Below are 12695 nucleotides of genomic sequence, written 5' to 3'. Positions count from 1 at the left end.
TTTTCTCCTATAGTTTCTTCTAGAAGTTTAAAAAGTTTTATGTTTTACATTTAGGTCCTTGATTCATTCTCAGTTAACTTTGTACATGATGCAAGTCACAGATCAAAGTTCATTTTTTTTACATATTGATATCTAATTGTTCCAATATCATTTGTTGAACAGACTATCCTTTTTCCACTGACCCAACTTTGCACTTTTGAAAAAGATCAGTTATCCATATACATGTGGATCTATTTCTGGATTCTTAATTCTGCTCTGTTGATCAATTTGTCTGCCTTCATGCCCATACCTCACTGTCTTGAGTACTGCAGCTTTAGAGTTAGCCCTGAAAGCAGACAGTGCTGGTCTTCCAACTGTGTTCTTTCCCTGAGTTGTTTTGGCTATTTTAGATTCTTTGCATTTTAATTGGTCAATTTCTACAAAAAAAAAAAAAAAGCTTGCTGAAATTTTGGTTAGGACTGAACTGAATCTATAGCTTCAGCAAGAAATGACAATTTAACAAAACTAAACTTTCTAATTCACACATACAGGATATGTTTTCATTTATTTAGGTCTGTTTTGATGCATGTCATCAATGTTTTACAGCATATACAGTGGGCTACGGTCCATGAGGTCACAAAGAGGCAGACACAACCAAGCAACTACTACTACTACTATTATTACTAACTTGTACAATGTATAAGTCTTTCACATTTTTTGGTCATAATTATCATTAAGTACTTAATATTTTTGATGCTAGTGTAAATTATAATGCTTTTTAAATTTCAAATTATTTCTTTCTAATATGGATAATAGATTTTTGAATATTGATCTTAAACCCTGAAATTTTGCTAAAAAGTTACTCATTAATTCTAGTATTAATAGCTCTTCTGAGGATACTACAAGGTTTTCTACATAGATAATCATGTCATCTGTCAATCAAGACAGTTTTATTTACTCCTTTCTAAATTGAGATGCTTTTTGTTCCTTTTTCTTGCCATATTACACTGGCTAGAACCTCTGGTACAATTCTGAGTACAAGTGGGAAATAGCAGGTGTTCTTGCAAAGACATACTAAAAATCAAGCTAATCCTTCTGTGTGTCTCCATTTAAGAAAAAATTTCAGTAGCTACTGGATGAATAAAAAAGAAAATGGATGATGAAATTGTGGGAAATAGTCAAGCATTACTTCCGTAAGTGCTATAGAAAAAAAGAAAAAATTAGCCACCTGCTGAGCATAATGAAATTAACTTCCCCAAGAGTGGGAAAGTTAATAGTATACTATCTGCTAAGACTATGTAGTCAGAAGTCCATTGAAAGAAAAGCAGGAAAGACAATTATAAGTGATTTAATTGACTGCTCACACATTTTATGTTTTTAAAAAAGCCTGACCAAGCAGTGTTCCCATAAGCATAGCACTTAATACTGTGATGTTGTAACACTGAGGGACCAAAAGGAAATTTGCAGCTTTAAAAAGGATTATTTAAAACACTTCATGCAAAATTTAAAGATGGTATTTCAATGAGAAACAACAATTTTGTAAACAGTGACAAATTTCTCAAAGTGGAAAACATTCTCACGGAAGTCTTCACTCATCTTAGTTATGAAATATAATGAGGACTTTTCACGTCTTATCTTACTTCTCTACAGCACTTTATTTATTTTTTTTTCTACAGCACTTTAAAATAATAACTATTTCTACCATCTCTGATGCTTTGCCTGTCCACTGGCTTCCACAGCATTAGTCAACCTTGGTTCTCCTGCTGCCTTTTTGATTACTTCTTGGTTTCCTTCCCTGATCCCAGTGCTCTGTCTTCAGCTGTCTTTGGTCTAAGTCTGTGATTTTATTCATTAACACTTTTAAAGAGTTAAAGCTCTATTTACTTGATGATGACTCTCAAAATTTATATCTCAATCCATGACTGCTATATCTGATGACTTGTAGGAGTACCTACTAGTGGCAGGATTGGTCAGAGAGGTTTCTTTTTTCCTTTTTTACATAAAGTAATTGTTGAGCTGAGATCTGAAGGATAAAATAGGAATTAGCTAGGAACAGGGGCAGGAAAAAGCCCAGATTAACTAAGAGCTGTGCTTAGTCGCTCAGTCATGTCCGACCTCTCTGCGACCCCATGGACTGTAGCTCACTAGGTTCCTCTGTCCATGGGGATTCTCCAGGCAAAAATACTAAAGTGGGCTGTCATGTCATCCTTCAGGGGATCTTTCCAAACCAGGAATCGAACCTGGGTCTCGCGCACTGTAGGCGAATTCTTTATCATCTGAGCCATCAGGTAAGCCCAAACAAAGAGCACAGAGAGGCAAGGACAGAGGGGCTAATGGCTTGTAAAGGTCACTGACAAAGATATCCGAGTTACATGGGACCAAAACATTAGGACCACAACTTGAGATCACTTAAAAATGAAGGGTAAACAAGGAAATTAGCAGTCACAATGGTAACAGCAAGAATTAGGATGATGAAATATATCTTAATATGCAGGTATATAGCGCACTTAACGTCAAGATTTAGCAGAAAGAAAAATACCTACCTTTGAACGAAATGTTGGATGAACAAAATAAACAGCTTTCAAATTCCTCTTGTACCTGATTCAAAACAAACAAAAAAGGGTCAGTATAAGCCATGCCTAAAACCAATCAAAGTTATGAACAATTAACTCTTTCTCCAGGAGTTTAGAAGCAGGAAAAAGTTTACATATGAATTTACTCTGATACAAAATAAACTGGAATTAAGGGGAGGCTCCTATTATTAAAATACCCAATCTATATATTATAAAAATCTGTTATATGAACTGTCCTTTCACAGAATATACCACAATGTTTGCTCCTGCTTAATACTAGCAAAGGAAAAAGCTATTGTTCCCCTTCAAAATTTGAGAAACTAACTTGACATCAACGACATCATAGAGTTTCTTCAGGAAGTCTGAGTCCAGGTGATTGTATTCGCTGGTCAGTGTGTGAAAATACACTAATACATATTCCTTCACAGCAATGTGGTCCATTACATGGATAAAATATAAGAGAGCCTAGAAGAAAAAGGAATAAAAGTAATGATCATTTTGTATAGTAGTCTATTTCACAGTGTGTGTGTGCACGCACACGCACACGTGCTCAGTTGTGTCTAACTCTCTGAGACCTCATGGACTATAACCTGCCAGGCTCCTCTATCCATGGGATTTTCTAGGCAAGAATATTGGAGTGGGTTGCCATTTCTTACTCCAGGGGATCTGCCTGACCCAGGGATCGAACCTACATCTCTTGTATCTCCTCCACTGGCAGGTGGATTCTTTACCAATGTGCCACTTGAGGCCAAGAGAGAGAAAAAACCCAGGAGCTTAATCTAATCTATGCTCCAGACACTGCAGACATCAGGAACAAGTATCTCTTCAAAAAGATCTTCCCATATAGTTCCCATAATGCTATGGTATGTTCCCTTTCTGTCCTAAGTGATGGAGGAGAATATCTCCATCCTCCCAAACGAGCTCTTTGTATATACAAAAGAGCTCTTCAGTCAACAACCAGGTCTTTTCTCTCTGGGATAATGATTTCAAAACTGTTAGAGAATTTCTAGACTTTTAATCATTCTTGAAGGTTCTACCTGAGCTCAGTGACAAATCTTTGCGGTCTCCACTGAGATACAGACTCATGCCTCACATGGCTCACTTTGAGGGCTAATCTGTTCAGCATCTTTAACATTGAACTGAATGAGGAAAATGAGAACAGGTTTAGTGAGCAGAAGGCAGTGGGCTGGGCAGCACTTCTGCTCTGACTCAAACTTAATGTGACCTGGATCAGTTAGAAAAGTATGCCATTACAAGAAGGATGAAATTTAAGAGAAACATTAAGTACAAAGCAGAGACACAACATGGGCAGGGCCAGCATGACCCACTGGTGTATCTATAAACAATGACACACATGGCGCTGAGAGGCAGCCCCTGAAGGATTACTATCAAACAGGCTATTTCCCCATTTTTGCCTCAAGGGAGTCCTTGGCATTCACATGAATGGACTACTGAGGATTAGTTAGCATGGGTCCAACTGCTACCAGAGCAGACAGAGGAGGGCTTTAAGGAAACACATTTTACTTCCAGTCGTTAGCTGGTTTGGGCCTCACGATATAAATGAAATGATACATCACAAACATTCAGAACACCATGCAAATACACATCAGAATCAAAGGGGTTTACGCTTTTATTGGTATGAATCACATTATTAATGCTGTGAATAAACGTCATACTGATTATTATAAATAGTTGAGCATTTAAAGGGTGTGTGTGTGTGTGTGTGTATGTGTTTATTATTTCTGCTCTTACCAGACTGCTTCTGGTCCTCTTTCTGTCCACTTACTACCTCCTGCCCAGGGCAATTAAGATACCCATTTTCAGCTTTAAATTCTCCATCTTTAACTTAAAGTTTTTCATTTATAAAGAAGTATAGCCACATGACAGAAAAATATAGAAAACAAATTCTCCCTAAAACTATGAAATCCAGTTTAAAATACTGACTTCCAGTTTTTACCTTTATGTTTCAACTCCCATCCTGCTTCCCTCGCCCAAAAAAAGGGCAATGTATACATACTATGTATCACTTTTTCTTCTATTGATACCATATCATAAACATTTCTCTATAGTACTTAACTTCATAACCATAATTTTTTCAGGGTCACAGAACATTCCATTTATGGATGCAAAATAATTAACTTAACAGAATTTGTTATTTTGTGTCACAAATGAGCCTTTGAGTAACATGCCAGATCTAAGGCTTTCCCAATTTTTTCTTCTATCTAAACACCAGGGACCAGGACTCTAAGGGCTTAGCCAGGTGTAATCATCTGCTTTTGCACAATGGTGTTTTATCTTAAAATTGTATGCATCTTTTACACTTTTGAGTACTTTTTTTTTTTTTTTTACTATAGTTAAAAATTATTTATTAAAGTGAGTCTCTTCCTTTGCAGTCAGTTTCTATTACGACTGATGTTCTAGGATGATCTATGTATTTATCTTTTGGATTTGACTGTCCCTTGCCCAAATATTCCACAATTTGGGCAGTTTCTTGGCCAATAGCTATTTTCATTCCTAGGATTACTACCTTAGTAGTTAGTACAAATTCTCAGAAATTACTAGGTCACTTTGATAGTTTTAATTAATCTTTGATGACAATGATTATTATTTAAAAGTAATGGCTACAAAATAAAAACAAAAAAAAGTAATGGCTAATTTTGAAGGTGAAAAAAGATACCTCATTTTAATTCACTTTTTTTTTTCACTACTAATCAGGTTGAACATTTTCTTATTTACTAGTAATACCGTTTCTTCTGCTATGAATCATCTGTTTTTGTCCTTTAACTTCAAAAGAAGGGATTAGGAAATGATGACATCTTGGGTTAACTACATCTCTGGTTTCTTCTCTTCAGATACATTCTCAAAAGTTTATGTTTCTTTTTTCAAGAAAGGCAGATAATACAGAATGAGTCCGACCAAAAACTTGCCATTTATGTCATGTCCAAAACACAGCAGGTGAGTTTTTGGAAATCACCTTGTGGCATTTGAGTATTCTGTTTCTCCTCGGACACAAGGCCGGACCCCTAACTGACGGAAATGGTGTGTGCCAACCTGTAGAACCAGGGCTGCTACTCAGTCACAGACATGCAATTCTGTCTCATCTCATATTCTAAGCCCTGATTCCAAATTCATACCCTACTTATTTTTTTAAAATGTTATTTACAAAACAAAGCCTTTTTATGGCTTACCTTGTCCATATCTATTAATGTTACAGGAATGTTTCTTCCAACTACCACCATCACCGTGCGACCACAGTTATCCACACCTACAAACAGGAAACGTAATCAGCACCCAGAAACTTTATTCCAGGAGTATTATTTGTCCTGGGCTCTGACCGTATAAAAATATTCTAAACAAATGTAAAAGACGAAAAACTAGGAACATAAGCTTTTCAAATTTCATCTTCAGATTTCTTTCACTATGTGGAAAACCACTTTTTCATTTTTTTTCAGCTTCATGAAGTTTTGATGACTGTCCTTGGTTTTAAGGTAAGCCCTCTTATAGGTTTTAAATCTGGGCAAACCAAAGGTAAGGTCACAGGGTAAAGATAATTTTATAAATAGCTTTTTATTTAAGTTAACTAATAACATTAGTGATCTAAAAAAAAATAATGGAACTCAAATCTCTGAAAAAGAAATATAAAGGGGGAATCTGACAACTTTCACAGTCTCTGTTATATATTTATATAACGTTTGAATTCTGTATAAAGAGATTATGGTACTTTAAAACTAGGAAAAAATTTTATAAGACACAAAAAAGGAAGAAAAAGGACTTCATTTGGCCAATATAGAATAACTAGCTGAAAATCTTACAGGTTAATATGATATTTTTAACATATTAATCATGAGCAAAACCTATCTTCATTGTACCAAAAAAAAAAAAAAAAAATCTATATGTAGACAAAATGGGCAAAATCAGAGAAGAATGAAGTCCATAACAGCATACCAAATAATGTCTTTTAATCAGTAACAGAATAAGTTGCCATGTCTTTAAGCTCACCTGTTTGGTATAAGGCTTTTAGAGAAGCAATATCAGATAGATCCTCAGATCTTGCTTGACACAACCAGCGATTATAACTAGGGAAATAAAGGATATGATAATTATAACAAACAGTTGTAAATCTATAAATGAGACCTGTTTTTAGCTTAAAGAATGCTTTATTATAATGAGGAAGGAGTTAAAGAGGCTGTTACACTATGCTGAATCTCTACTGTTATTAAAAAACAAAACAAATGAGTTACTGAGAAAGGAAGATGTTCACACCAGATGACTTTTAAAATTATTTTTTGAGCAAATGAAGACTACTCATATAATTGGCTAAGATACCTAGTACTCAAACTAACATTGTTTTTAAAATACTATTATTTTCCTCTACTTGAAAGAAAATGCAAACAAAGCTTAAAGCAATAGCAGTTTTCCACAAGAGATGTTCACTCATTCAACAAAGACTTACTGACTGCTTACTTCATGAGAGGTATTGAGAATACTCTAGTGAATAGACATGGTCAGACACTCAAGGAACTTACTTTTCAGAAGAAAAACAGCTAAGTGTTATACATGTTTTGCCAGATCACGAAGAAACTAGGTACACTTTTTTCTGGGAAGTCCAGGCTTATTTAATGACTGACTAATCACAGTAGCTCTACTGATACTCCATATACCAGATCATAGAGATTGCATTTTGGCTTTGGCTAAGAGAATGTTAAAATTGGAAAAAACATTAAAAATCTCAAAGAGCTTTTAGGTCTCATCTGGCAACATCCTACAACATGAAAAACAACAACAACAACAAAACTGGTTGGAGAGAGGATATTTGGGTTCTCATCTTATCACTTTCTGTGCAACCTTAATAAAGACACTTCAGGTCTATGGACCTTAGTTTCCTGATCTGCAAAACAGTGTTTCTGCAGAACACCTTTCAGCTATAAAACCACATAACTAAGGATATTTAATAGGAAGTCTATTACATAGGGATTGTAATCAACAAGTGATATGCCTGCTAGGTTCATGGAAATTGTTGCTTGTGAAAAATAAGCTTAGTATTGGGAATTCCCTGGCAGTCCAGTGTTTAGGACTCTGTGCTAGATTCCTGGTCTGGGAATGTAGATTCCACAAGCCATGCAGCATGGCCAAACATTTATTAAAAACCAAAAAAAAAAAAAAACAAAACCACACTTAGTATTACACAGCTCTATAGTCTGCCTTTTTAAATTTAGAAACATACCCACCTGTGCTAACTGAATTTAAAGTCAACAGCTTTTAATGTTAGTTTAAGATACAATGTGCAAGTCAAGAAAAGATCTACGTTTATTTTAGTTCTCCCTATTCATACGTTCAATTCCGTATTTTCACACGGAGCTATTTCCCAGGTTATTTACACTAATCCCCCAACTGTACTGCTTTCTAACTGTTTTATGATTAAACCATCTCCATATCAAGACTAAAGAGAACAGTATATCTTAAGTGTCTTATGAGCACCACAGGTTATACCACAAACATGCAACAGGAATTCAGTAAATATCTGTTCATTTCTATACTCTGTGTATTCATTACCTCATTTTTCAAAGACTTATTGCAAAAATGCAATGCCTGCATCATATCAGGGATTCAAATCTTTGTTGAATGAAATAATAAACATAAGTATTATTCAGGGTATTTTGGAGCCCTGAGAAGAGTAAAAGGCCCTTGGATTCAGAGTTTCAGGCTGAACATATGAGACAGACATATTACAAAGACAACTAACACTGTCATAATTCAGTATGAGACAAGCAATCTAGCAGACATCTAAATGCCTTATCAATCAAGTATGTCTCTAAGAGGGGGACTGTGGGAGTAGGGGTCCGGGCTAGAGTGAGGAGCGGGTGGAAGCAAATTCCAGAACTGTGGTAGAACTGCTTCCCGCTTCGTATCACAAAGATCAGCACAAGGCTTCTTTCCCCACTCACTGCAGTATTTGTGTCCATTCTGCTAGACCTCGAGATAGGGACTATGTCTTCACTGTCTCTATATTTGCAGGAAGTCCCTAGGGTTGTTCCTGACACTCAGTCACTACATATTCAATGAACTCTAAAGAAAAAAAAAATTTTTAACTGGAACTCAGATGCACAGAATAGAACTAATCACCTTGCTTCAAAACATTCTCATGACTGGTACATGCATGGTTCTCTTTTAAAAAGTAGTTATCTAGTTAGTTATTTTTAATGATGTAATAAGCATTCCAAAATCTACCCAAAACAAAAGTCAGCACCATCACAAACCTCCATCTAATCACCATGGTCACTCTGCTCCAATTCTAGCTTCCGCCTCTCCTCACTCATCATCTGGAATCTCAGGTTCCTCATTTTCTAGTTTTCCTTTTTATATCATTTTAATTCATCTACACATATTCCTAAAAAGCTTTTTGGCTGTTTTTAACTATTCAAAAAAGACAAAAGCTTATCACAAAATTTTGGGGGTCTAGTTTTTGGACTTACTGCTAAAATTCCTCTCTAATGTTGGGTATCAATGCTGTTCATTCTCTTTGACTATTACCCATAATGTACTCACACTACATGAACACTGTAGTTTTCATCCACTCTCCTACTGACAGGTATTCAGGCTATTCCCAGGTTATTGCTACAGTGAACGTGCTACAATCAACTTACTTTACATATCTCCTGGTATATGTGTGTTTGATTTCTCTTGGGGACACTCCTAGGAATGGAAGTGGAACATACAGGGTATGTTTGGTTTCAAGGTCTAAACTGTTTTCCACATTTTGTACTGGTTTATACTTCTGCAAGCAATGAACAGGAGGTTCTAAGAATCCATGTCCTCTTCAACACTTGATCTGAGCAAATATTTTAATTGTCAATCAACTGGGTTTGAAATTGTATTTCATTTCCCTGGTTGTTAATGATGCTGAGATCCTGTTCATATTTCCTGGCTTTTTTCTTTTTCTGTGAGATGCCTGTTCATACTGTTTGTCCATTTATCTATTGGGTTGTTTGTTCTTTTCTCACTTGTTTGTAGGAGTTCTTTATATATTTTTGATTTAATCATTTGCATTAGATCAAAAATACAAAGGTTCGTGACACTGTACAGGAGACAGGGATCAAGACCATCCGCATGGAAAAGAAATGCAAAAAAGAAAAATTGCTGTTTGAGGAGGCCTTACAAATAGCTGTGAAAAGAAGAGAAGTGAAAAGCAAAGGAGAAAAAGAAAGATATAAGCATCTGAATGCACAGTTCCAAAGAATAGCAAGGAGAGGTAAGAAAGCCTTCCTCAGAGATCAATGCAAAGAAATAGAGGAAAACAACAGAATGGGAAAGACTAGCGATCTCTTCAAGAAAATTAGAGATACCAAGGGAACATTTCATGCAAAGATGGGCTCAACAAAGGACAAATGGTATGGACCTAACAGAAGCAGAAGATATTAAGAAGAGGTGGCAAGAATACACAGAAGAACCGTACAAAAAAGAACTTCAAACCCAGATAATCACGATGGTGTGATCACTCACCTAGAGCCAGACATCCTGGAATGTGAAGTCAAGTGGGCCTTAGAAAGCATCACTACGAACAAAGCTAGTGGAGGTGATGGAATTCCAGTTGAGCTATTTCAAATCCTGAAAGATGATGCTGTAAAAGTGCTGCACTCAATATGCTAGCAAATTTGGAAAACTCAGCAGTGGCCACAGGACTGGAAAAGGTCAGTTTTCATTCCAATCCCAAAGAAAGGCAATGCCAAAGAATGCTCAAACTACCTCACAATTGCACTCATCTCACATGCTAGTAAAATAATGCTCAAAATTCTCCAAGCCAGGCTTCAGCAATATGTGAACCGTGACCTTCCAGATGTTCAAGCTGGTTTTAGAAAAGGCAGAGGAACCAGAGATCAAATTGCCAACATCTGCTGGATCATGGAAAAAGCAAGAGAGTTCCAGAAAAACATCTATTTCTGCTTTATTGACTATGCCAAAGCCTTTGACTGTGTGGATCACAATAAACTGTGGAAAATTCTGAAAGAGATGGGAATACCAGACCACCTGACCTGCCTCTTGAGAAACCTATATGCAGGTCAGGAAGCAACAGTTAGAACTGGACACGGAACAACAGACTGGTTCCAAACGGGAAAAGGAGTACGTCAAGGTTGTATATTGTCACCCTGCTTATTTAACTTATATGCAGAGTACATCATGAGAAACGCTGGGCTGGAAGAAGCACAAGCTGGAATCAAGATTGCCGGGAGAAATATCAATAACCTCAGATATGCAGATGATACCACCCTTATGGTAGAAAGTGAAGAGGAACTCAAAAGCCTCTTGATGAAAGTGAAAGAGAATAGGGAAAAAGTTGGCTTAAAGCTCAACTTTCAGAAAACTAAGATCATGGCATCTGGTCCCATCACTTCATGGGAAATAGATGGGGAAACAGTGTCAGACTTTAATTTTGGGGCTCCAAAATCACTGCAGATGGTGATTGCAGCCATGAAATTAAAAGACGCTTACTCCTTGGAAGGAAAGTTATGACCAACCTAGACAGCATATTAAAAAGCAGAGACATTACTTTGCCAACAAAGGTCCGTCTAATCAAGGCTATGGTTTTTCCTGTGGTCATGTATGGATGTGAGAGCTGGACTGTGAAGAAAGCTGAGTGCCGAAGAATTGATGCTTTTGAACTGTGGTGTTGGAGAAGACTCTTGAGAGTCCCTTGGACTGCAAGGAGATCCAACCAGTCCATCCTAAAGGAGATCAGTCCTGGGTGTTCATTGGAAGGACTGATGTTGAAGCTGAAACTCTTAATACTTTGGCCACCTCATGCAAAGAGTTGACTCATTGGAAAAGACCCTGATGCTTGCAGGGATTGGGGGCGGGAGAAGGGGACGACAGAGGATGAGATGGCTGGATGGCACCACTGACTCAATGGACATGAGTTTGAGTAAACTCCGGGAGTTGGTGATGGACAGGTAACCTAGCGTGCTGCGATTCGTGGGGTCGCAAAGAGTCGGACACGACTGAGCGACTGAACTGAACTGACTGAGCTGAATCATTTGCCAGTTGTGTGTATTGTGAATACTCATATTCTGCAATTTGCCTTTCACTTACTTTAAGCTTAATTGCCCCACTTTCTGTAGTTCTTATCTTTAATATAGTCAAGATTAATTTTTCTTTTGTAGTCAGTGCTTTTTATATTTTGTTTAAGAAATCTGTTTTTTCTTATTGGTATGAGGAATACTAGCCTATGACTCCTCCTATGAATTTTAATTTTTTAAAAACTTAAGTTTAACCCATCTAAAATTAATTTTAGCCCATAATATGAAGTAAAATAATGTAAACTCAAAAATGTTTTCAACCTCATCTGCAATAAACAACTTGAGACCCTAGGATAGGCAAATCTTTATGAACATGATTATGGAAGAAGGTTATAGCTTACATCAGATTCTTAAAGGCTTTACGATTTAAAAAAGGTTCAGAATCACTGCTGAGACACTGGCAACTGTTATAGTTTCTAAGAACCTTGAGATGAATTCCAATGCAACAACTTACAACTGCCATCTTCATCTGGTTTCTTCTTTATTCTATTTGTCCCCTCCATTCTACAGATTGTGTAAATTTGCTTTGATTATCCCTGCTTCCCCCACCTATTCAAAGAATATTTTAAACTTTCCATTATATTTTTGAAAACTGCACTTCACTTTTGCTAGTTTCCTTTTATTTCAATGAAGACATGGAGCCTTTCATCCTAATCCAACAATTAAAACAAAAGCTAAAAATCAAACAAGAAAAACCACCCCAACCTCAAAAGCTTTTTATTTTGATAGGTAAAATATAATCACTGGTTAACAGTCACACAAAATACATCACAATGGCAACAAAAGTACCCACTACTGTGCTCTCCAGGCAGATACACTGAGTAGATGGTTTCTCAATAGACTGCAGTCAGCTAAGGTTGGATGTTGCCCTCACAAAGCAAACACAAGGCTGTTTCTTCTAGTTAATAAATTACCATCCAAATGCTCAACCAAGAGTTAAATAATGAAGAAAATCCAAGCTTAATTACTCTTAAAAGTCCACTAACTAACCTACTTATTGGTATACCACCAACAGCCCAGGGAAAATTTTCAGTTTGAAATTAACAGAAGCTTTTCCTGACCTCATGCAGCT

At 36.6% G+C, this 12695-nt stretch overlaps 1 protein-coding gene across 4 annotated transcripts in view; it reads right to left on the bottom strand.

Moving 5' to 3' along the window:
* The window catches only part of GDAP2 (ganglioside induced differentiation associated protein 2), a 75380-nt gene that overhangs the window by 22446 nt on the left and 40239 nt on the right, over positions 1 to 12695 (bottom strand). For 3 of the 4 annotated variants that reach the window (XM_070367417.1, XM_005895282.2, XM_070367418.1), the window contains exons 9-12: positions 6552 to 6628; positions 5741 to 5817; positions 2878 to 3017; positions 2523 to 2577 (exon numbers count right to left, since the gene is read on the bottom strand). In XM_070367417.1, coding sequence (XP_070223518.1) covers positions 2523 to 2577; positions 2878 to 3017; positions 5741 to 5817; positions 6552 to 6628 — 349 coding nt within the window. Of the gene's footprint in view, positions 1 to 179; positions 417 to 2522; positions 2578 to 2877; positions 3018 to 5740; positions 5818 to 6551; positions 6629 to 12695 lie in introns of those variants that run through there. The other variant, XM_070367419.1, reaches the window with a different exon arrangement.

Source organism: Bos mutus, chromosome 3 (genome assembly GCF_027580195.1).
Source record: "Bos mutus isolate GX-2022 chromosome 3, NWIPB_WYAK_1.1, whole genome shotgun sequence".
NCBI lineage: Eukaryota > Metazoa > Chordata > Mammalia > Artiodactyla > Bovidae > Bos > Bos mutus.
Note: the sequence above shows the minus strand (reverse complement) of the source record. Positions and strands in the feature narration are given on the sequence as shown.